This window comes from Carex rostrata, chromosome 13 (assembly GCF_964058835.1).
Source record: "Carex rostrata chromosome 13, lpCarRost1.2, whole genome shotgun sequence".
In the NCBI taxonomy this organism is placed as follows: domain Eukaryota; kingdom Viridiplantae; phylum Streptophyta; class Magnoliopsida; order Poales; family Cyperaceae; genus Carex; species Carex rostrata.
The window spans coordinates 8,322,062-8,343,516 of record NC_135930.1 but is presented as its reverse complement, the minus strand read 5'-3'; the positions used below and the strand labels follow the sequence as shown (position 1 = coordinate 8,343,516).

The 21,455-nt window shown below is 35.0% G+C and overlaps 2 protein-coding genes across 2 annotated transcripts; one reads left to right on the top strand and one right to left on the bottom strand.

The window, feature by feature from the left end:
* Positions 1–890: 890 nt before the first annotated feature.
* On the top strand, positions 891–12,867 carry LOC144564501 (RING/U-box superfamily protein). The gene is made up of 17 exons (XM_078314098.1): positions 891–1,232; positions 6,000–6,072; positions 6,280–6,345; positions 6,515–6,580; positions 6,678–6,760; positions 7,130–7,181; positions 7,327–7,392; positions 7,538–7,605; positions 7,740–7,788; positions 7,889–7,973; positions 8,082–8,177; positions 8,644–8,695; positions 8,782–8,833; positions 9,168–9,284; positions 9,612–9,921; positions 11,427–11,779; positions 12,128–12,867. The coding sequence occupies exons 1-17, from the start codon at positions 1,051–1,053 to the stop codon at positions 12,668–12,670; spliced, it is 2,313 nt and encodes a 770-aa protein (XP_078170224.1). The 5' UTR covers positions 891–1,050; the 3' UTR covers positions 12,671–12,867.
* Positions 12,868–14,061: 1,194 nt separating this feature from the next.
* LOC144564506 (protein SGT1 homolog) lies at positions 14,062–18,570 on the bottom strand. The gene is made up of 10 exons (XM_078314102.1): positions 18,079–18,570; positions 17,474–17,543; positions 17,150–17,274; positions 16,265–16,433; positions 15,787–15,883; positions 15,636–15,701; positions 15,237–15,372; positions 15,016–15,098; positions 14,814–14,918; positions 14,062–14,378 (listed from the first exon to the last, which is right to left on the bottom strand). Exons 1-10 carry the CDS (start codon positions 18,236–18,238, stop codon positions 14,271–14,273), a joined length of 1,119 nt encoding a protein of 372 aa, XP_078170228.1. The 5' UTR covers positions 18,239–18,570; the 3' UTR covers positions 14,062–14,270.
* Between the last annotated feature and the right edge of the window lie 2,885 nt (positions 18,571–21,455).

The window sequence follows — 21,455 nt, the reverse complement described above, 5'->3', positions numbered from 1 at the left end:
TTTGAACTATGTTATGAACTTTAATTGCGCTTTTCATTGTACTGTTGAACTTTTTATTGTTGAACTATGTTAAACTATTTTTAGAACTATATATGTATATGTGTATATGTGTATACGTGTATGTGTACGTGCATGTATATGTGTATGTGTATGTGTATGTGTATATGTGTATATTATACATATAGTTCACCAAAAAAAAAAAAAAAAAAAATCAAAGTTATAAAAATTTACGACATCACTCCGTAAATATATCAAATATTTTATTTTTTGGCATACACATATACATAATATTTTATTTTTTGACATACACATACACATATACATAAACCCTAAACTTTTTTTCACAAAATTATTCAAATCAAAATACTAAGATTTCTCTAAAAAAAATAAAAAAATAAAAAAACACATGAGGCGCCCCAGGGTGTGGCGCCTCACTTGGCTTGTGGGCCGCCCCAGGGGCTGGCGCCTCAGTGGGTATTTTGGACCGCCCTGGGCCCAGGCGGTCAGGGCATCTATAAAAAAAAATTGGGGACAATGACATATTTAAAATTTTCAATTTTTTTAGGGATATTAATAAAAATGGCCGTTTATGATGTGGTAAAAGTTAAAAAAAAGAAAATGAAATGCTATGCGTTTCTGTCTAATGCCCCAAGATCCTACTAAATCATCAAATATGAGGTGACGAGCCTAAGGTAGGTAATATTTCAGACTTGAGAAATGGTTTGATTTAGAGATTGGTTTGAAGCCTACATTTCTACTAAAATATCGAGATTTTTCAGTCTGCGTGCTGCTTTCAAAATTTTTAAATAATTCTCTTAACCATTCATAATTTATATACGATAGTTTTGAAATTTGAAGTCATACTGATTATAGAGTTTTCTTATAGGGTGGAAATTGGAGATCATTTTCCGATTTTGCCCCTTCTCAGTTCTCACACTTCTCCCTGTCGCCTCCTTACACGGTTCGGGAACTCGCGAGAGAGAGAGAGAGAGAGAGAGAGAGAGAGAGAGGAGGGAGAGGGAGCGAAGAAGGGAGGTAGAGGAGAGTCGGATGTCGACACCCACATCGCAGTCGGCTCCGTCAAATCCGGTATCCACCTCGCAGTTGACGACAGCGGTGGTGACGAACGGAGTACGGCTGACGGCGGTGGCAGAGAAACTCGCTTCTCATTTCCATGGCTCTGTCACTCTCACGACAACCGAGTTATTTCAACTCTGCTATGCTCTCGCGAGGTATGCTCTCATACCTTTTTCTCTTCGCCCCTCATTTTTCCTTTTCGGCTTTTTAGGCTTTTTTTTGCCCCACCGTGTGTAATCGTTTGATCAAAACCATTTGAAACAAAATTTTGTAAGTATGTCTTACAAAGTTAGCTCCATATTGTCGATCCTTTCTCTTTATTCACATGCACCCGCAGCAACTCCCGCACTGGTACCTTTTTTTGTTTCGCATTTCTGCTCACATGATTATCTAAAAAGGCGAGATTAGGGTATCCTATACCATAATTTGGTTCTCTTATTAGGACTAATCCTACAGAAATACATTTTTGCTTGCTTTCTACTTTTCAGTTCCTTACCTCTCTCTTCTTCTTTTTTTTTCATTTTTTTGTTTGTTATATTTTGGGGAAAGTAGGTTTGGTCAGGACTTGGTGAGAAAATAGTTGAGATTGAAGTCTATTTTCCAAAATTAACTTCAATTGAGGGGCGCTTAGACCAAAATGAAATACATTTTTGCTTGCTTTCTACTTTTCTCACATCATAATATATTGTATGATGTTTAGGTGGTTATTTCATTGTGCGGTTATAACTGAATCAGTTACATGTTTGTACAGCAGTTATGGTTATTGAGGCAGTTATTATTTGCAGCTTGAGTTGTGACTATTAGGATGTACTGGTTTTGTTACAGCAGTTATGAGAGACTTATCCCATTTATATAGGTTCTTATTAGTTTCTTGATAAAACAAAATAAACTCAAGGACTCCGTTGTCTAATGCCATTTCTATAAATTTATTCTATTCTCTTTCTCAATGTCTCCCAAACAATTTAAAAAAATGACGATTCCTGGCTTCGAAGTAGCTATGTTATCCAGGATAGGGAGATTGCATTCCCTCCTAGAAGGCAATGTATTGGGGTTTCCACTAGAGATATCCAAGCTCTGTCACACCCTTTCAATGTAACAACTTCATCCTTTATTTTATTTTCTTTTTGATTGGGCATTGGTAATAATTCAATAGCACTTTTCTCGTGCATCTGTTTTTGTTTTCATAAGGAGGACCAAATTTGGAGAGGGGAAGAGAGAGAGATTGAAATGCCAGTGCTCAATGAGTACTAATCTGAGCTTGTTTAGGCAGTTTATAAATCTAATATTTTTCTTATTGTCCTTCTCCACTCTCCATCATTTGAGCCCTTTTGTACTTTATCTTTTTCATAAAATTTTCAGGATCTGAAATTGCAATTTGCTCCTGCATTTCTTTTAGGCCTTTTGACATAATTCTTTAGAGTTTCTTGAGGCTTTTATTTCTTTGCTTTTGAGAACTGGAGCAATTAGGCTTTTATTAATATCTCTTGCTAATTAACCTTACCTATTTCTTTTCAAACCTCTCTTCTTGGTTTATTTTCTCTCTGCAAACCCTAAAATTTTGAAATTACACTGCGCTCATATGTTCTTTTTTGCCTATAAAGAAAAGAAACACCATGTTCCAGAGATATCGGTTCTTTTTATGTTTGGCCTAGGGATGGTGCGGGGCGCACATGGTCAGTAATTGGGCTTCTATAATATCTTGTATGGTAATTTGTTATGTTGCTTATACTGGTAGGTTATGATCAATGCAACTTCTTTATAAGATACCAAAATTGTTATATATGATATATACATCAATTGTAGTAATCATTAAAATCTCTAATCCAGTCTTCTTCAGAAAAAATATCCCCTAATTTTGTTTCAAGCCTTGAATCTATCCCTTTCACATCTAAAACTACCTATTTTTATCCTCTGGTCCTTGTGATAATTTTTCACCTTAAATCTTCTGCAAATCAATTGTGTAAAATTGTAAATTGATATATACCACGATAAAAGAAGAGTATTTTTTTTCCACATGTATGCCATCCGTGACTTTGGTTTTACATCTGGACTGCTAACCTCCTAATCATATGTTTGCCTTTATCTTTATGTGATCCTCTTAGATTATTATATCTAACCAGAATCCTTGCTTTATTTTTACAAAAGATTAAAGTATTATTAATAAATACGCCTGTTGTTATTAGTGTCCATGGTTGCCATATTGGCGATGAAAGTCCTAATAGGTATCTGCATTCCTTTCACCGTACCTTTTTGTACCAACTTCATGTAGGTTTGTATGAATTTCATTGATTCATTAGTATTTAATGCTGATATTCATCCATACCTTCTATCTATATACCAATTTCGTAGCTGTAGCAGTACGTAATGGTTATGATATTTTTATTGTTCCCAATTTTGTTGATGCATTGGTACTCACAGACCAACACTATTTTGGTTCTGTTGTTAAGAGACTTAATTAATTCATTTCTTTCCAATAAATTTTTAATGAAGTCGTATTGTTCAATTTATAAAAATGGGTTTCTGGTTCAAATCTAATTTAATCTAACAGGGACTAAAACGAAAAATTTATATAAAGGCAATTTTGAAAGAATGTAAAGTTTTGGGTGACATATATGGAATCCTGAATTAAAGTGATACTTCCACAAGTACGTGTAGGAAAGATCCAAATAATAAATGCCTTCTAATATTTTATCATCTGTAATCATTTGTTGTCTATTGAAACCCTAATCACCTAATGCCCTCTCTCTTCGGAAGCCGCCTCCTGAATTCCCAAACCGTGGTTCTCCAATCAGACCCTTCCATATGTTCCCAGAATTCATTAACCAAATCGTAGAAATCAGATAATGATAAATTGATCCTTATCCTTCTTCATCCCTGATCTGTTATCCCCTTTGAAAACCTAATTCTAAGACCCTTAATCCAAAATCCCTAATTTCTCTTGCTCTTTTCAATTTTCCCTGAATAAAATTTGTTCAAAATGAATTTTCTTGATGGCATCAATACATCAAGTGTATTTACGGCCATGAAGGATAGATTAGCTTGTCTTCTTGATCGTTCTATTTACAGTCATACATCAGAGATCATAGATCTTTGCTATACCATTGCTAGGTTTGTTTCTCTGTTTTTTCTTCTTATACTTTTAACCTTGCAAAATACCTCTCTTGGGTTGGTATGTCCAGGAAAGAAAAAGCTAATATTCATACTTTGGTTTTCTATTCCTCCTATTCTTCTTTTGATGAACCTAAAAAATTCTTGTGGCACCTAGGGGTGTCAACGGGTACAAAATGGGTCAGGTGAAAGCATTTTCATACCCTCACCCATTATGTTAACTGAAAAAAAAACTTTACCCTTGCCTGTACCCGACCAGTTATATGAAAAAAAAAATCTTACCTGTATCCATCTTAATAAATACGGTACGGATCGGGTAAAAGGGTGCCATTGAATATATATATATATAGAGAGAGAGAGAGATTTGGCTAAGATCAAAATGGTATGACCAAGGCCTTGGTATTACCAATTTGTTTTTGTGATTTTCAAAGTTCAAATAGTTGATCTAAAGTGCTCAACATGTTTTCCATATTAAAAATGTGCTTGAAAACCAAATTTTACATTTTTTATGGATTTTAAAAATCACTGTTTTTCAGATTTTATTTATTATGAAAAACAGTGATTTTGAAAAATCCATAAAAAATAGTAAAACAATTCTAAAAAATGTAAAATTTGGTCTCCAAGCACAATTTAATATGGATATCAACTTGAACGGTTCGGATTGACGTTTTGAACTTTGAAACTAGAGATATGAGTGCAAATTAAAACACCCACTTTAATTTGCAAAGCATGGTAGCCTCTCTCTCTCTCTCTCTCTATCTATCTATATATATATATATATAGAGAGAGAGAGAGAGAGAGAGAGATGAGCTACGGTGAGCCATGGAGTAAAACGCATTTGTACTCCACGCCGTATTTTCATTTTGAAAGTCCAAACGACCGATCCGAACCGTTAGATGTGATCTCCATATTGAAATGTGCTTGGAGACCAAATTTTACATTTTTTGGAAATTTTTTTACTATTTATTAAACAATTTTGAAAATTGCTGTTTTGCTGTGAACAGTAAAAATTTCTGGACCATCGGATCAGCGATTTTCAAAATTGCTTAATAAATAGTAAAAAAATTCCAAAAATGTAAAATTTGGTCTCCAAGCACATTTCAATATGGAGATCATGTTGAGCGGTTCGGATCGGTCGTTTGGATTTTCAAAATAAAAATATAGTGCCATGGAGCACCAACTCATTTTACTCCATGACTCACCGTAGCCCATCGCATATATATATATATATATATATATATATATATGAGCCATGAATAAAACTATGTCATATTCATCATCTCCATATAAATATATACAACAACAAAGCCTTTAGTCCCAAACAAGTTGGGTAGGCTAGAATGAAACCCAACCGAAGGATAACGGGTAAGGAATAGTCTTCACCCTTACCTGTACGAATCGGATAAATAGATAAAAGGGTGTCATTGACACCCCTAATGGCACCCTTTGGAAGGGTATTTCCATTTTCAATTGAGTCCCTTGTAGACTGGTTCTTTAATTTGTCAAGATGATTCTTTCCATTAGGTTTGATTTCAAATGACAATTGTAAGATGAGTTTGAACTAGAAAAATAAATAGAAGAACTTAATGAGAAAATTAAGCTGAAAATGACCGGATGCTCCTTTGTATTGCATTTCATTTAATTAGTAGTACCAGAAATGTTCCTTTTTACCTTTAGGACATGCCACGTTATTAAGAATTTATTTGTTCTATATTTTTGGCATGTGAGCTTTGAACATGCTTTTGTTCTGCAAATTGATCGTGAGATGGCTAAAGCGTTTTTTTTCTCTCATTTTGCTTTCTATCATTTTGCAGGGGAATTGATTATGCTCTGTCAAGCAATGATGTTCCTCGGGTTGCACAGTCCATTCCAGTACTAGTAAAAAAGGCAAGTCCATTTAATTTTGGTAAAAATTAGAAAATTCTGAGGAGCATTTTTCTGAAGATGTGGTCTAACAAAGTGAGGTTTTACCCAGTAATAATTGAATAATACTCGCTTGTTATTATGATTTAGGTTTCAATCAATTTTATGTTTTTGTTTACCTTTTGTATTTGTTTCTCTTATTGATTTTTTTCTAATGCTATTCTTGAATAGGCATTTCACCATAGGAATGAGCCGGCACTTCATGCTGCCCTGATGGTCTTGATAATTTCAGCGAAGGTACTCTTCCTCTCTCTCTCTTTCTCGAATGTGGCTCTGGACTATTTACTGACTAATAAATATGGTTCTCTCTAGTTGTGGTCTCACTGATCTCATACGTTTAATATAGTATTTCAATTTTACATTTTTTTGTACTCTTCCTTTATTTTTACCTTTTTACTACTTGCAGAATGCTTGTACCAATGGTTGGTTTCAAGAGGACGACAAAAAGGAGATCTTGGCTATGGCAAATGAGGTAACTGAACTTCTCAAATTTTCATGGCTCCAGTTTCTCTGTGTTTTCCTTGACCTATGTGACAGTGTTTCTAATTAATGTAACTTTTGGTACATAGCTCTCAAGCAACTTCTGCTTGTCAGTAGGTCTCAATCCTGATGCCATCAATGCTATTGCTGCCATCAACGAAATAACACCTCGGTATGCATCACTCTCTCTTTTATATAATATTATGAAGGGTTGTAGTTTTAACTGGTCTTAATGGTTGTCCTGATATGTTATTGGAGGTGAGTTTAGCAAGATATTCTTTACACTGATTTGTTATCAGCTCAATTGGTACTGAATTCTTGCTAGTGTTGTATTGATACAGTTTTTCTTTATATTTTATTTAACTTTTTGTGGGTCTGATTTATGTTCATTAGGGTTTGATGGCTAAAATGAATCAAGCATTATTTGGGGGTTGTAGGCTATAGTGTTAAGCTTTGATTGACCCAGGTTTCATGCATAAGGTTTTACATATCTCATGAATTAGTGAATTGACCTATATATTTGATTATTGTTTCTTTATAGGTTCTTACCGCAAATTAGACTGACTAGATTAATTGTCTCCTTTGAAGCAAAGGTTTGTTTAGGCTTCCTTAAATTTCCACTCCAATGATTATGCTATATTTAACACATTAGAGGCACTGTAAGTTTGTCCTGTTCTTGATTCTATTTCATCGTTGGAGTAAAAATTGTTTGTTTATTGTATTTCTTTTTACTTGCAGCCTGGTTATGATATTCTCATGTCAGATTTCTTCATTGAGAGAAATATGCCTGCAAATGAGAAAATTGTAAGTTTATTTATGAACTATCAATTCTTGTCATAACTAATATTCACTCCAGTTTATGACCCTATTTATTACCCTTCCGGAAGTTACATAGCTTAATAATTAATATAGAACTGTAGCTGAATACTTAACTCAATTGCTTGTGTAGAGGCTATATGTGATTCAACGAGGTAATTTGGAGACATCTTCTTGTATAGCTCAGCCCCCGCTCGTAAGGTATATTTTATATCGTACTTCCTGAATTTAGAGGGGGGGGGGGGGGGGGTTTTGCAAAATTTGAAGTTTTTTAGTGTATATGTCAAATGACTCCTGTGACATTTTCTCTTTTCTTAAAAATTTCTTTGTTTCAGCTTTTTAGTTAATGGCAAGGGTGTTGAAAGGAGAAACAATGTGGCAATGGTAAGCATGCTTCTTGTAAACAATTCTATCTTTCAACATTCTAAACACACTTTTGTTTATGTATTAGTTGTTTTTTCAACTTAAATTATGTAATAAACAGGAAACTGGGCCTCAAGTGCCAACTGATATTACCAAGATGCTGAAGTATGGTACCAACATCATTCAAGCTGCTGGATATTTTAGTGGTATGATTTTTATTTTTCTTTTTCTTCTCAACTATTGAGTTATTTATATTAGTTGGCATTTCAGCCTTTCTATTAATTTGAATTGTTTTTGAACTTCAAATTATTTAGGCGATTACATAGTAGCGATAGCTTTTACATCGAAATTGAGTATGGCTAATCCAATTCTTGAAGATTACACTGAACCAAGTGCTGAGATTGAATCTGGTAAGGCATGAAGGACAAAAGGCTTAGCTTGTTTATCAATAACTTTTATTAATCTTCGTGAGCTGTTATAGGATTCTCGTGCCCTTCTTTTTTCTTTTCCTTTGGAAAAATGATGCATTGTACCGCCTCCTTAATTTATTGAAATAACCCTTAGCTTTTACGATTTTGAGTTTATAACCCTGAATCATCGCACTATGGCAGACAACAATAACCCCATTGAAACACTGAACAAGATACAGAAAAGCGTTAAACAAACTATAAACCAAAGAAAAGACAGCTGTGCCCTATAGTCCCATCACAATTCATAGGCCTAACTAATATCTTTCAATTGTACCTTTCTCTGCGAAGATTGCTAATAAAAAGGAAAGAGATAAGTTCTAGCCTCAGTAACAGAACCATCATAACTTTGTACCTAGTTGCACATCAGACTTCTAATAGAAAAGACTCATTTGTTTTGATTTTCCAGATTCGGAGATAATTGAGGGGCCATCAACTATTTCTCTGAATTGCCCCATAAGGTATTGAGATGATAGCATTATTGCATGAGAATTAATCTTTCTCATAGCTATCTTTAGTTAATAATAGCTGTGTATTTCTTTTGCAGTTTTGTTCGAATCAAGACTCCTGTAAAGGGCTATCAATGCAGACACCCTCAGGTTCAGTACTTTTGGTCTCTCCTTCTATTGTCATACACAGTTATGGAATAAGAACAATACACCAGTTTCCTGCCATAAATGGATTAAATTCTGGAGCAAAAAAAAAGAGAACTGCAAGTGAATTACCATCAGCTTTTTTTTGTTCATGTTTGTTAATCTGGAAAACCCAATGAGCATGTTTTCAGGTCTTTAACAAACCAACTGAAGAATGATGATATTTTTCATTCTTATTATAATTGTTGTGGTTCACAAGAAGGTTCTGGGGGGTGGGGGGACGGTGTTAATTCTGATTTATTTAATATTTACTAAATTATTAGATTAATTAATGATGCAGTGCTTTGATTATGATAACTACATGGAAATCAACTCAAGAAAGCCCGCTTGGCGTTGTCCCCTTTGTAATAGACCTGCTTGTGCTCTTGACATCCGGCTCGACCAAAAAATGGTGAAGGCATGTACTATCTCCCTTGTCCTCCGGCCCTTTTTTTGTGGCCTCTGTTTTCTGTTGTATCTCCCATACAAGGGCACCCCTGAAATGAAATGTATAGTTTCAGAATATACAATTTGGGGTGATATAATTTGTGTGATTAGCATTAATTTTTTTTTTTGGGGGGGGGTCTTGGTTTTTTATTGGCTAAACATAAACAGATATAGGATCAGTCTCAGTATTATAAACTGGACCTTTTGGCTAGATTTTTCTGTGGTCACTATTTTATTCTATCATTTCTTTTGGCATCTTATGGTTTAGCTGACAAACCCTTATACTTTTTTTCCTCAGATACTGAAAGCGGTTGGTAACAGTGCCTCACACATCACTATGTTATCTGATGGATCATGGAAAAAGGTTGAAGAACATGACGAAAATCAACAAGGCAATGGCCCACTAAGCCAGAAAAAAGATAAGAACAATGATTCCATGGGTGGCACAGCTCATGACATCATTGATTTGACGTCTGAAGAGAATGATGCAAACGAGCCGATAGAGGTAGAAGATACCAAGCCTACCTTGGATGACCTAGTTTCTTCGACCATGCCGCAAGTGAATACTCGACAATCTCCACACCCTCACACAAGTTTTTTCCATGCAGGTTAGCCCAATGAACCTTATAATTTTTAAATTGAGCCTTAATCCATGCAAGTGTGTTATTACGCCTTGCGTTTTTTTATTTCAAGTTGCCCAGTAGAGTCTAAATTTACCTCAGTTGTATAATTACTAATCAAGTTGACACCTGACTAATAGACTATGTGTAGTGTTTATTTTTAACCATTAATTTAAACAAATGTCGCGTTACGTTATGTTCGGTTGTTCAAATAGCCTTAGTTTAATCCATTATTGCCTGAATTTTTCATCAGATGTGTAATAAGTATTGACTAAAAGACCTTTAGTAATACTAAATTATATACCAATACCAACCAGAATACCAGATGGTATATACCAGTTTAGTAACCCATGCTACTGTCCAAAATCAGGACCATGTTTGATAGTCCTTTATTCAAGCATGCTTGAAATGAAATCTTCTCCTGTGTACTATTACCGTGATTAGTACCCTACAGAACTATCCAAAAAACAAAAAATCAGATGCTGTTTACTAAAAAAGCCATCTGACAAGAGAAATTAAAACAGTATATAATTTTTCTATTGTGAGGCTATGGTACTATGCATAGCCCGGATTGGTCTGTACTACGGATCAATATCCTCAGTTTCTAAGTTTAAATAGTCAATCTGAACCGTTCAACACGATCTCTGTATGACAATGTACTTGCCAACTAAATTTTAGATTTTATAGAGTTTTGTTCAGTGTTTTGAAATGCGGTTTTGTTCATGCATGCGGAAGGCCACTACATACCGCATATGTGGATTTTCATGCGGATTTATATATGCGGATTTTAAAATAAAAATTCACGTATATATATATTCATATTCATATATTTGAATTTATTTTCACATAAATTCTAATTAAAATACAATTAAATTATCAAATTAATCAAGCACAAAAGCACAAACAAATACGCCAACTACAATCAGATTATTCTTAAATTCAGTTTAACACAAACATCAAGTTAAATATAAAGTCCATAACAAGTTGACAACATTAGTTAAACTTAAAAAGTGCGAGAAGGCAACAAGCCAACAAGCAAACAGTACAAAACTACATGGGAGGACTGCATGGCCGCATATGCCGCATATTCGAACCACATATGCGGCCGCATGCCAAAAACTGCATGGGAGGACTGCATGGCCATTCTGAGCACAACTGCTGACTGCATAGGCATATGCGGCCGCATTTTAAAACACTGATTTTGTTTATTATTATTTTTTGTAGAAAATCACTGCTTTTGAATGGTCTAGAATTTTTAGATTAAGTAACTTTCTACCTGTCTAAAAAATTTCTAAAAAAACGTAAAAATTTGATCTACAAGTACATTTTCATGTTGGAATCATGTTGAACAGTTCAGATCAACTGTTTGGACCTGAAACAGAGATATTGATCCATATTACGGACCAATCTGCGCTATGCATAGTACCATAGCCTCCCTCATTTTTTTATGCATACTAGTGAAAGCCAACTAATAATTGAAATAAAATTTACAGCTGAAGATAATGCATGGCTAAGGAACACATTCTCTCCCGTGTATGGTACTTTGGAATCGCTCTTGCCAGATTCCCTCCGCACCCCATTTACTACTGGTTCTTCTTCTTCGCATCTCCGACCGCACCTTCAGCATGATGACAATGCGTTGCGCATGCCATCGATCCCTAGAAACACAATGCAGATGCCTGGGTCCATGCAAGCACATCCGACCCCACCAGAAAACCCTTCTAGAAGGCTCGGCAGTGGTATGCTAAACACCATGAACTATGCCAACGGGTCTGGAGCAGGCCTTCACCTCCCATCTGCCGCAGCAGTTACAGTTGCTGCAAATGGCAATTTTGTGGCGCCACAGGTACTTGATGTATATATTCAGAGACAGTATGGTTCTAAAGGTCATTACACCATAGGGGTACGTAAAAAAGACACTGGTACTGATCTAATGTAGCATTATCTGGGATGCAAGATTGTGATCTCGCATTTAGGTGTCTCCTTGTTAAATACAGGTACTGGTCCTGCTATATGCTCAGAAGACAAGTGTAATGCCTGCTGGTCCATGTAAAATTACCATCTTTTATTGTTTATGTTTTGTTCTTTTCGCCTGGATTTCATGGTAAAGTTTATGGCTTATCCTTATTAACCCCTTGCTGATCTGTCATGTGATATAATTAACTAACTGGTATCTTAATAATAATAATCACAGAACCTATCTCGGAATCAGGCTCCAGCAAACAGGCCATACCAGCCAACTATGAGCGTATCAGCACAGAGGCCCGTTGCTCCTAGATCTTCCACTCAGAGAGTTCCAAATTCTTTTAGAATCCCGACTTCCAATCTCCACCCCATGAATTCATCCTCCAATAATATCCCAGCATCTGTACCGCCCCACCAACCGCCTCTCTTCCCGCCGGTGCGCATCCCTACATCAATGCATGGTAGTCTTCGGACACATTCCCAACCACCATCCTCAGCATCAATGCAAGAGAATGGATTGGGGCAAGTGCACCAGACTGCATCAGCATCTGGGCTGCCTGAAATGCCACCTGAGGAAGACTGGAGGCCGACAGGGCGCATGAGGGGGAGTCTCACCGGGGAGGCTTACTCAGCTGCACTAAACCAGTACTCGGTTCTGCCTAATTCGCAAAACCCTAGCAATAGTACTAACCCTAGTCCCAATCCAATACCTACTGCTGGTGGTAGTAACCCTCAGTCAAATCTCAGCCAGGCGAGGAGACGCTGGTATTAGTATTGTGTTGAAACTAATATATCTGGGAGAACTAGGAATTAGCGATTTTGGGTTGTCTTGCAAGGATCTTGGAAACATAGTTTTAGTGGGGTGTGCCCTTTTTGTACAGTGGTTACAATTCTTGTGTCTTAGTATTTATGGTTTACTTGTTGATCTCTTAGATCAGAATCATAGTGGAAAGGTAGTTATTGTGCTTAGCCTCTTGACTTTCTGGCTAGCTCCATTTTGTGGATAGTATTTTGCAGTGTAGCTTGTTAAATTAAGTCAAAATTCGCGTACAATTTTACTTAGTTGAACTCTGTACTTGTACGTTGGTCTCATAGTGTTTAACAGAAAGTAATTGACGTTTTAGTAGGCTGCATTTTTATAGGAAAATATGTAAAATTGGAAATGCCACAAAACATAGCAAGGAATAGTACATTTTAACAAATTCTCATATGCTGCCTATCTCACGCATGTTCGATTCTTTTCATGACTGAATGGGGGATTATTATAAGTTTGGTTTATAGACAACATTGTCAGAACTACTAAAAGACAATATTTGCTCAGTTGATTATACTGTTGTAAAATGCTGGCCAAAAAAAAAAAATGCTGTAAAATATTGTTTCATTCCAGTCAAAATACGTGCATCCTTCTCGCAGGGTTGGTACTTCATAATGGTTCCAAGTTTGATGCGCCATATAAATTAATTAACGGAATATGAGAAAATCAATTTGATCAACAATGAAATGTCTCCTGATTACGAGCGCCCACTAGTTATCTACTTTCTGTAACATCAAATACGACCCCATCTGAATCGATGATATATTTTTTAAAGGTTAGATGGCGAATTGCTAACTAACAAATTTATTAAATAATAGCCGATGAGGTTATGATTTGAAATAATTAAATGTGAAATTACTTGCTTTTGACAAATAGAAATCCACCGTCTAACAACACTTCAAAAGAATTAACCCTCATATCTATGTGACAACATGCTATATAAATTGAAGATAACTCTCTAATTAGTCAAAAGGGAAACACCACAGCAAAGCCCGAGGTTAAAGCTTTTCTATAGAAAATCATTTGTTCTACATTCTACAACTAGTTTCCTAAGTATGACATGTTTAAAACATGTTCCAAAATTCAGTCTGTTCATGACTAATTGAAGTTAGCATAACTGCTTACTAGCGTCTTGTTTTAGTGCCTGGTAACGTTGCACGAGGTAACTTTGACCTAGCGCTTGCAGAAATATTATTATGCTATTCACTTTGACCCTAAATATTAGTTATCAATGGAAGAACTAAAACTGCAGTTCCACAAAACAATGCAGCAACTAACAACTTTAAATCTGGAATAACTTCTACCGAGAAGGGAAAAAAAATCTCGCACAACCATAATGCAATCGTTAAGTACAAAGCAACTTTTTCTTAATAAAAATATACCAGTCAAAACTCATCTAAAGTTCAACAAGAGGTGCGAAAGATAAAAATCTAAAAGTAATCCCATGTCAACATTCAACAAAAGCTTACACAAGAACAGAACCTTGCACACCAATAATCAGCAATGAAATGTACACAACAGAGTACACAACAGACTCACTCAAGCAAATGCTTTTGCATCACACTTCCCATTTTTTGAGCTCCATTCCATCAGGTGGGGTCCCCTCCACCTTCTTTTGCCCAACATCCTTCCAATTTGTGGACAGCACCGTACCATTTGACTCCACCTGAAATTGCATTTGAACAATTATACATGACAACTGTTACATGTGCTCCTGAAATTCTACAAGGTGCCCCCATATAAAATCTAAAAATGGGGAACACCCTCGAAAAAATATATTTATGGACAGCAAAACTGGAAGATTATCATGTCAATACCATGGTGACTTCCAATCTCTTCGAAAAGACATTCCCAAATTATGGGACCATCATCCAAGGAATCAATTTGCACATTTTCATAGAATTCTGAAGTGATGAATCCAAGAGAACATTGGTTATGTTTCGAGGCCATACACGATATTCCGTTCTTCTCAGGGTAATATTATAATTGGTATTTCACTTGGTAGTATTTTCTGAACTTAATGGACTTGTGCACTTATACTAAGCTCAAAACTATATAATTCAAGAACCAGAGTAAAAGAATTAAAAAAAGGTAGCCATACAAAAGATTTGCTCATGGCGCGTCTTGTGTCTTCATCAGCATCTTTATATATGTCTCTGAAAAACTTGTTCAATGCTGCATCACCATCTAACTTCTCATCTTTCTCCTATTAAAAAAAAATTGAAGGTGAAGAAAAGAAAGAATAAAAAAATGAAACTGCAGCATGGAGTAGAAAAATAACAACATAAGAAAACTTGTTGCACCTCCTTCTTAACTTCGGCCTCAAGCTTGTCCCAGTCAACTTTCGATTTTGAAGAGGGATATGTCGGCCTCTGAGATGCTGAAGCTGCACATTTTCAAAATTAATATAATAACATTAACTTGAATATTTTCTATTAATGCTTTGAGGGAATGCATGATATTTTGAGTTGAGCTTTTGAAGCAAACTACACCAGATGTTCCACGTTAAATTGATTAACAGTACCTGGTGTATTAACCTTCTGAGGAAGAGCTTTCTTATCACTAAACTCCAACGAGGTCCAATGAATCGTCTCTGCTTTAAAAAGCCTAATTTCTATTTTTGTAGACAAGACGATATATTTGCACTTCTCTGGTACAATCTACAATATATGAATGAAAGAACCTTTTAGTCTTAAGAAGACAACGATAAACAAAGGAAGAACCAGAAAGAACTAACACTGTTGATTTTTATAAAAGATTCCAAGAATGACTTGAATCACGATTGGTAAGTAGGCATACAAATCTTTATACAACAACACTGGTGGTACATTTTAACTCTGGACTGACACGCATATTAAGGCAAAGTGTCCTACAAAACGAATAAAAGTAGTTTTGTAAGAAAACATCAAGCAAAGTAAATAACCTTGCCAAACAAGCGAGGCTGATAGTGGTACGGCTCCTCACCAGGTACATCAACCACAACACTCAACTGAAAGCCAAAAGAGAAATTATGTCAAGTCAATTGTGTAGAACTCATTTACTAAATTATTGAACTTGAGAAAGTAGGTGCATACAATTTGCTCCCCAAATTCCACAGAGACATTGTCTTTAGGAACGCCCTTGGCAAAAATAGTCAGCACTACTTCAGTGGCCGAATTATAGTAATCATGCCTGAATCCAAAGAAAAACCACAAAATAAATAAACAATCACATAGTATTTTTACTTTCTGCAACTAAAAGGACTTGTGTTAGTAAAACTTGCCCAGAAAAGGACAAGGCACAATTTGCTATCATGAGAAGCCAACATTTTAACTATCATTTGAGCAATCTAATTTTAGCTATTATTCATATTAGAATGGCTTATCTGATTTGGACAAGGATGAATTGCAAATTCAAGCAATTGTAAAAAAAAATGCAGCACTATAAATTCATATTGCCATTTGAAGTAAATTTAATTATGTTTTTCTACTTGAACAACTACACCAAGTACACAATTTCAATGTGTAATCATTCTATCGAACCCAAGTTACATTTTCCACAATAACAATTTACCTGAACCTGGGTTTAACCGGAACAGCAGATTGTACGATTGAATCGCTCGAGGCCTGATAGTCTGAGGCGTTTGCATTGGGTGAAGATTCAGAAGAGGCGGATGCAATGGTGGTCCGTATAGCAACTGTGACAGGTCTTGTAGTTGCTGGTGGTATCTCCATTTCTTCCTCTGCACAACAAAATGCAAATACAGTTAATATATTGCTCCAGTGTGCCAGTTTGAGTTAATTAGATGTTGTTACAGGTCAAAAGAATTAGCAAGCAAGATTGGAACAGCACTTTCAAAATTTTCTGGGGATTTTGATTCGAAAAACATCACCTGATCAGAAGGAATTCACTGAAACCCAACCCACAAGTAAAGCCAAACATTATCATTTTACAAGGAAGAGGGGTATGCAGTGACAAGCAAGAGAATTTGGTGGGTGGGTAGCAAATTAGTAAAGATTATTACTAGAAGGCTGAACCCAACCAGAGAATCTGAAATAGTGAAATTACCAAAATTTACCCTGGTGAAAAAAATGCAAACTCTAAATGATCCAAAAAATAAGGAGAATCATGGCCCAAAAAGACGTAAGCTTGACCTGACCAAACCAGCCTCTACCTGACCTAAGGAAACCTACCAACTAAAATCCACCAGGTGAGACCAGACACCAACATTTGCTGCCCAAAAGGAGACAACCCCTTCCCCTTTAATAAAAGGGAGGGTAATGAATTGAATTTGAAATCCCAAGTGGTTCTTTCCAATTCAGAATAGACCAGTATAGCAGAAAACCTGAAGTGATAATCCTCAGCTTGACCCAATCAATTCTGTTCATGAATTGTAATCCAACTATAAATATTTATATAAAAAAATAAGTTTAAATTAAAATTAAAAAAGAAGAGAACCTGCAATCCGCTCATCACATTCCTTAATAAGCTTGGTGAATCTGTTATCACCAGGTACCAGTGCTGCACCTGCTTCTAGTGCTGCCTTTGCAGTCTGGTACTCTTCCAACTTCATGCAAGCAGTTCTGCATATCACAAGTATTTCAAAAGAAGTTTTTGCAAAAAGATCAGCCTAAACGGGAATAATAAAAAACTATGTGGTAGAATTGTGTTTTAGTACCATTTTCTGCAAAAGCTGCTTGTATGAGAATTAAGCCAGTTAAGCCAGTTAACAGATATGCAATATGACAAAGGTGGGAAAAGGTAAAACATCACTGTACTAACCCTTTGCGGAAATAAGCTTTTGACATGGAAGGATCCAGCTGTATTGCTTTGGTCGCGTCAGCAACAGCTTCTGCAAGAACACACATATAGAAGCATGTTGTAAGGGCAAAGGAAAATAGATTAATCAGACCTTAAGCACGCTTATTATAGTCTTAGTAGAACCCCAGTAAACATTTATAAATCAATCAGATATCATCTATTTTACGATTGCTTTTGTTTCGAAGATCAAATTTTATAATTGCTCTTTTATGGTTTCTCTTAGCTTACTACTATCTGTTGCCTACAATCATGGCTAAATTGAGACTCGCTCCTTGCTAAAACAATATTGATTATATTACAGGAAATTCTAACTTTAGCAATTGTTGAATTTCTTATAGATAGCAGACCAAAGCAAAGCAAGATAACGGCCAAGTTAAACCCTCAGCAAATATGAAGACAGAATAAACCTAATTATCTACAAAAAATTCCCACGCACCGTGTACCTCAATACAAGTGCAACGACGACATGCGCATAGACAAGAAACATAAAAAAAGACTGGCCTTATCGCTTTGCAATAATAAGAGAAGAAATATCAAAGAAAATTCAAAAAAGAAAGTAATCTAACCAGTAAAGCTATCAAGCTTGATGTGCGCTTGCGCACGATCGGCATATAGAAGAGCGTTATTAGGGTCCAGTTCCAGCGCCTGAGTGTACAGATCCACTGCCAACTCGAAATCATCGTCGACAAACGCCTCCTTGGCCTTCTTCTCCAGATCCGACGCCATTACTTATCCGAAAACAGGAGCGAGAGAGAAAGAGAACGAAGATGAGATTTAGCAAAAGAGACAAAGAGAACGAAGAAAGTGGGAGTATAAATAATAAATGGTTTGTGACGAAGGGAAGACTCAAAGGATCAAGTCGTGAGAGGTTCCAGAGAGTTCTAAAGGACTAGACAAGATTAGGAGATGGAGATTTTAGAGATGTAAAAATGGAAATAAATTTTTATTTTTAGGAAGAGGAGAAGACGGGGTCGATTCGGGTCGGGTTAAGTCAACGCTCGCCGATGTCACGAAACCGCTCCGAATTTTCCAATTTTTACCGTAAGTGGGTCCGGTTACTACGGACTAGGTAATAAATAGGGTTTGTCGCCGTCTGGTTTCTATCAAAATCGAAATTAAAAATACTATATGTTTTTTTGCATGTCTTGTTGTTCGCTTTTAACATTACACATTATTTTATTTAAGAAAACAATGTAATTACAGAGTCGGAATCAGATTTTCAGACCATAAGAGAGTCAATTATATAAAAAAAAATTATAAAAAATACAGATCAATTTTATTATATAACAATATTTTAATCTAAATTATATATAAAATAATATTAAAATATTAAAAAAATAGAAGTCAATTCCAGGTGTAATTATGATTGCTAATTTTATATTTAGTGATAATTAGGTTTTGTCGATTTTTAAAATTGTTCACTTTGAACATCACTATATGTGGAACTCATGGATTTCTATTCTAAATAGCTCACTATTCTAGAAATAATTATCCAAAAATAATTATGAATTCTCTAATATTAGTTATGACAAGTTTTAGAAGACATTGTTCGCTTTGATTGAGGTGATTCAACATTCTTTAAAAAGCTAAGAACAAGCTCTACAATATGAATTATGAACACATAATCTCAATGATTCCGTAACTTCCTTGATTAAGTATTTGAAATTAACATGTCTTAGTTCCCAACACACTTATATCTTATTTATTCTAATTAGGTTTAGATCCTTACAACATTACAAAATATGACATAAACGTTACTAATTTAGATAGTATGCACAATAATCTTACTCTTTAAGGGCGTGTTCGGCGGCAATAAAGAAATTATTGTTCACGTGGGAAAATAAAAATTCACCCAAACTGAATTTTTTTTTTCCCACATAAACAGTAAAAATAAGTTCAAACTTTTTGTATTCCTGTTCCTATTCCCATTCCACCAGTTCCGCCGAACAAGACCTAATAAGATAAATAATAACAGTCAATGGCTAACATAAAACTAAATTTCTTACAAACAATTTTAGATTTTTTTTTCTAAGACATGAAGTAAGCACGATCACATACTTCCGATAGATGTGAATGCCGTGTAATTTAAAAGGAATATTACTAATACTAGAACCTAACCTCAAAATATTTTTATAATTTAAATTCATCATGTATACCCTCAAAAACCTAAACATTACGTATTCTCCCTCTAAATTCATAATATAAAACTTATTGGTTTTCTATTAAAACTTAGAGTGAGTCTATGGTACCATGCATATTACGATTTGGCACCGTGCTACGGCTTTATATTCGAGTTTTCAAATCCTAACGGTCGATCCGAACCGTTCATCTTGTTCTCCATATTAATATGTGTTTGGAGACCAAATTTTACATTTTTTGAAATTTTTTTACTATTTTTTTAAATTTATTGAAAATCACTGTTTTTGGATGGTCCAGAATTTTCAGATCAAGTGATTTTCTAAATATCTAAAAAAATAGTAAAAAAAATTTTAAAAATGTAAAATTTGGTCTCCAAACACATATTAATATGGAGAACAAGATGAACGGTTCGGATCGAACGTTAGGATTTGAAAACTCGAATATAGAGCCGTAGCACGGTGCCAAATCATAATATGCATAGTACCATAGACTCACTCTAAAACTTATTTTAAATTCATAAAGTACCTGGTTTAGCCTTTTATTAAATAAAAATAAAAAATATGTTGCCTTTATAAGAGCAATAGTCTTTTAAATGGTCCGTTGTTAGAGAAAATGATTCATTTTCTTACCTATGACACATATAAGCATATGCTTAAATGTCACTATGCATGCATCACAAATAGAGAAATTAACAATTTGTTCTCGAAAATTGACTAATTAGGAGGAAAATATTTTTCTTACACAAACTACATATTTCTCTCTTTTTTTTAATAAAGGTAAAATGGGTATTTTACAAACTTAAAATAATTGTGATTGAAAAGTATAAAAAGGGAATAAATTTGTGAGATTTTGAAATTTTGAGAGATGTACATGAAATTTTCCTTCTAGGAAGCATAGTGCTTAATAGCTAAGATTAACAAAATTATCAAATTAACCATCAATTAGTTAGATATCAAAAATAAATGTTTCATCGTTGAGAACTATATTTGAAATAGAATATAAAAAAATAGTGATTTTATTACATTGGAATAAAGGTTTGCATTATTTTTCCTTAAATTAATTTAATAAAACGCATAGAGCACCTTGTGGAATCTTGTTTGCTCGTAATTTTTCAGTTGCAACGATTGCAAAAATTATGGGATTCGTATTACCTCCGAGCTGTCATTTTAATGGTGCATATTGAAGAGACGATAATGTATCGTTGTATTGTATATGTTTTCGTCAAAATTTGTGTTTCAAATTTCCCCATAAAAAAAGATAGGTCGACAGTGTTAAAATACAATCAATCAATAATAATATAGAGTTGTGCTGCGCTTTAATTAGATTCACGTTCAGGAGCGGAATCAGGATTTGAATTCGGGGGGAAGGGGGGGAGCGCTGAAAGACGAAAGAATAACCGCATGAGAGGTATCAATCGGTATACATCTGTAAAAAACAATATGAAAATAACCACTCCAATAAGCAACTTCTGATTTTATGGGGGATGCCTGACCCCCCTTTGCTTGTACCTAGTTTCGCCCCTGTTCACGTCTACGAGAAAATCTGTTTGCGGGCTTTTTATCTGTCATAATAATATATAATATAGAACATAGTTTTGTTTTGTTTGTGGATATATGAGAGGAAAAGAGGTTTTTACTCGTAATATTAGTTTTTATTTTTTATTTTTTCATAGCCAAAATGACAAGAGATTTGAGTATTTATATAGGATGCATTGATGTGGCGCTTAATTATCATGATCATAACATGACAATTAAATTGGAGAACTATTTGTTGACTAATGAATTAGGAATTTTACTAGAGTGGA

What these genes read in the sequence shown, in the direction of transcription:
- LOC144564501 (XM_078314098.1), top strand. Translation starts at nt 1,051, where the DNA reads ATGTCGACACCCACATCGCAGTCGGCTCCGTCAAATCCGGTATCCACC. An exon ending in GCTCAGCCCCCGCTCGTAAG is followed by an intron (nt 7,606 to 7,739) that starts GTATATTTTATA and finishes TCTTTGTTTCAG; the next exon opens with CTTTTTAGTTAATGGCAAGG. An exon ending in GCAATTTTGTGGCGCCACAG is followed by an intron (nt 11,780 to 12,127) that starts GTACTTGATGTA and finishes TAATAATCACAG; the next exon opens with AACCTATCTCGGAATCAGGC.
- LOC144564506 (XM_078314102.1), bottom strand. Translation starts at nt 18,238, where the DNA reads ATGGCGTCGGATCTGGAGAAGAAGGCCAAGGAGGCGTTTGTCGACGAT. An exon ending in AGCCTCGCTTGTTTGGCAAG is followed by an intron (nt 15,373 to 15,635) that starts GTTATTTACTTT and finishes CATATATTGTAG; the next exon opens with ATTGTACCAGAGAAGTGCAA. An exon ending in GCGCCATGAGCAAATCTTTT is followed by an intron (nt 14,379 to 14,813) that starts GTATGGCTACCT and finishes ATGCAATTTCAG; the next exon opens with GTGGAGTCAAATGGTACGGT.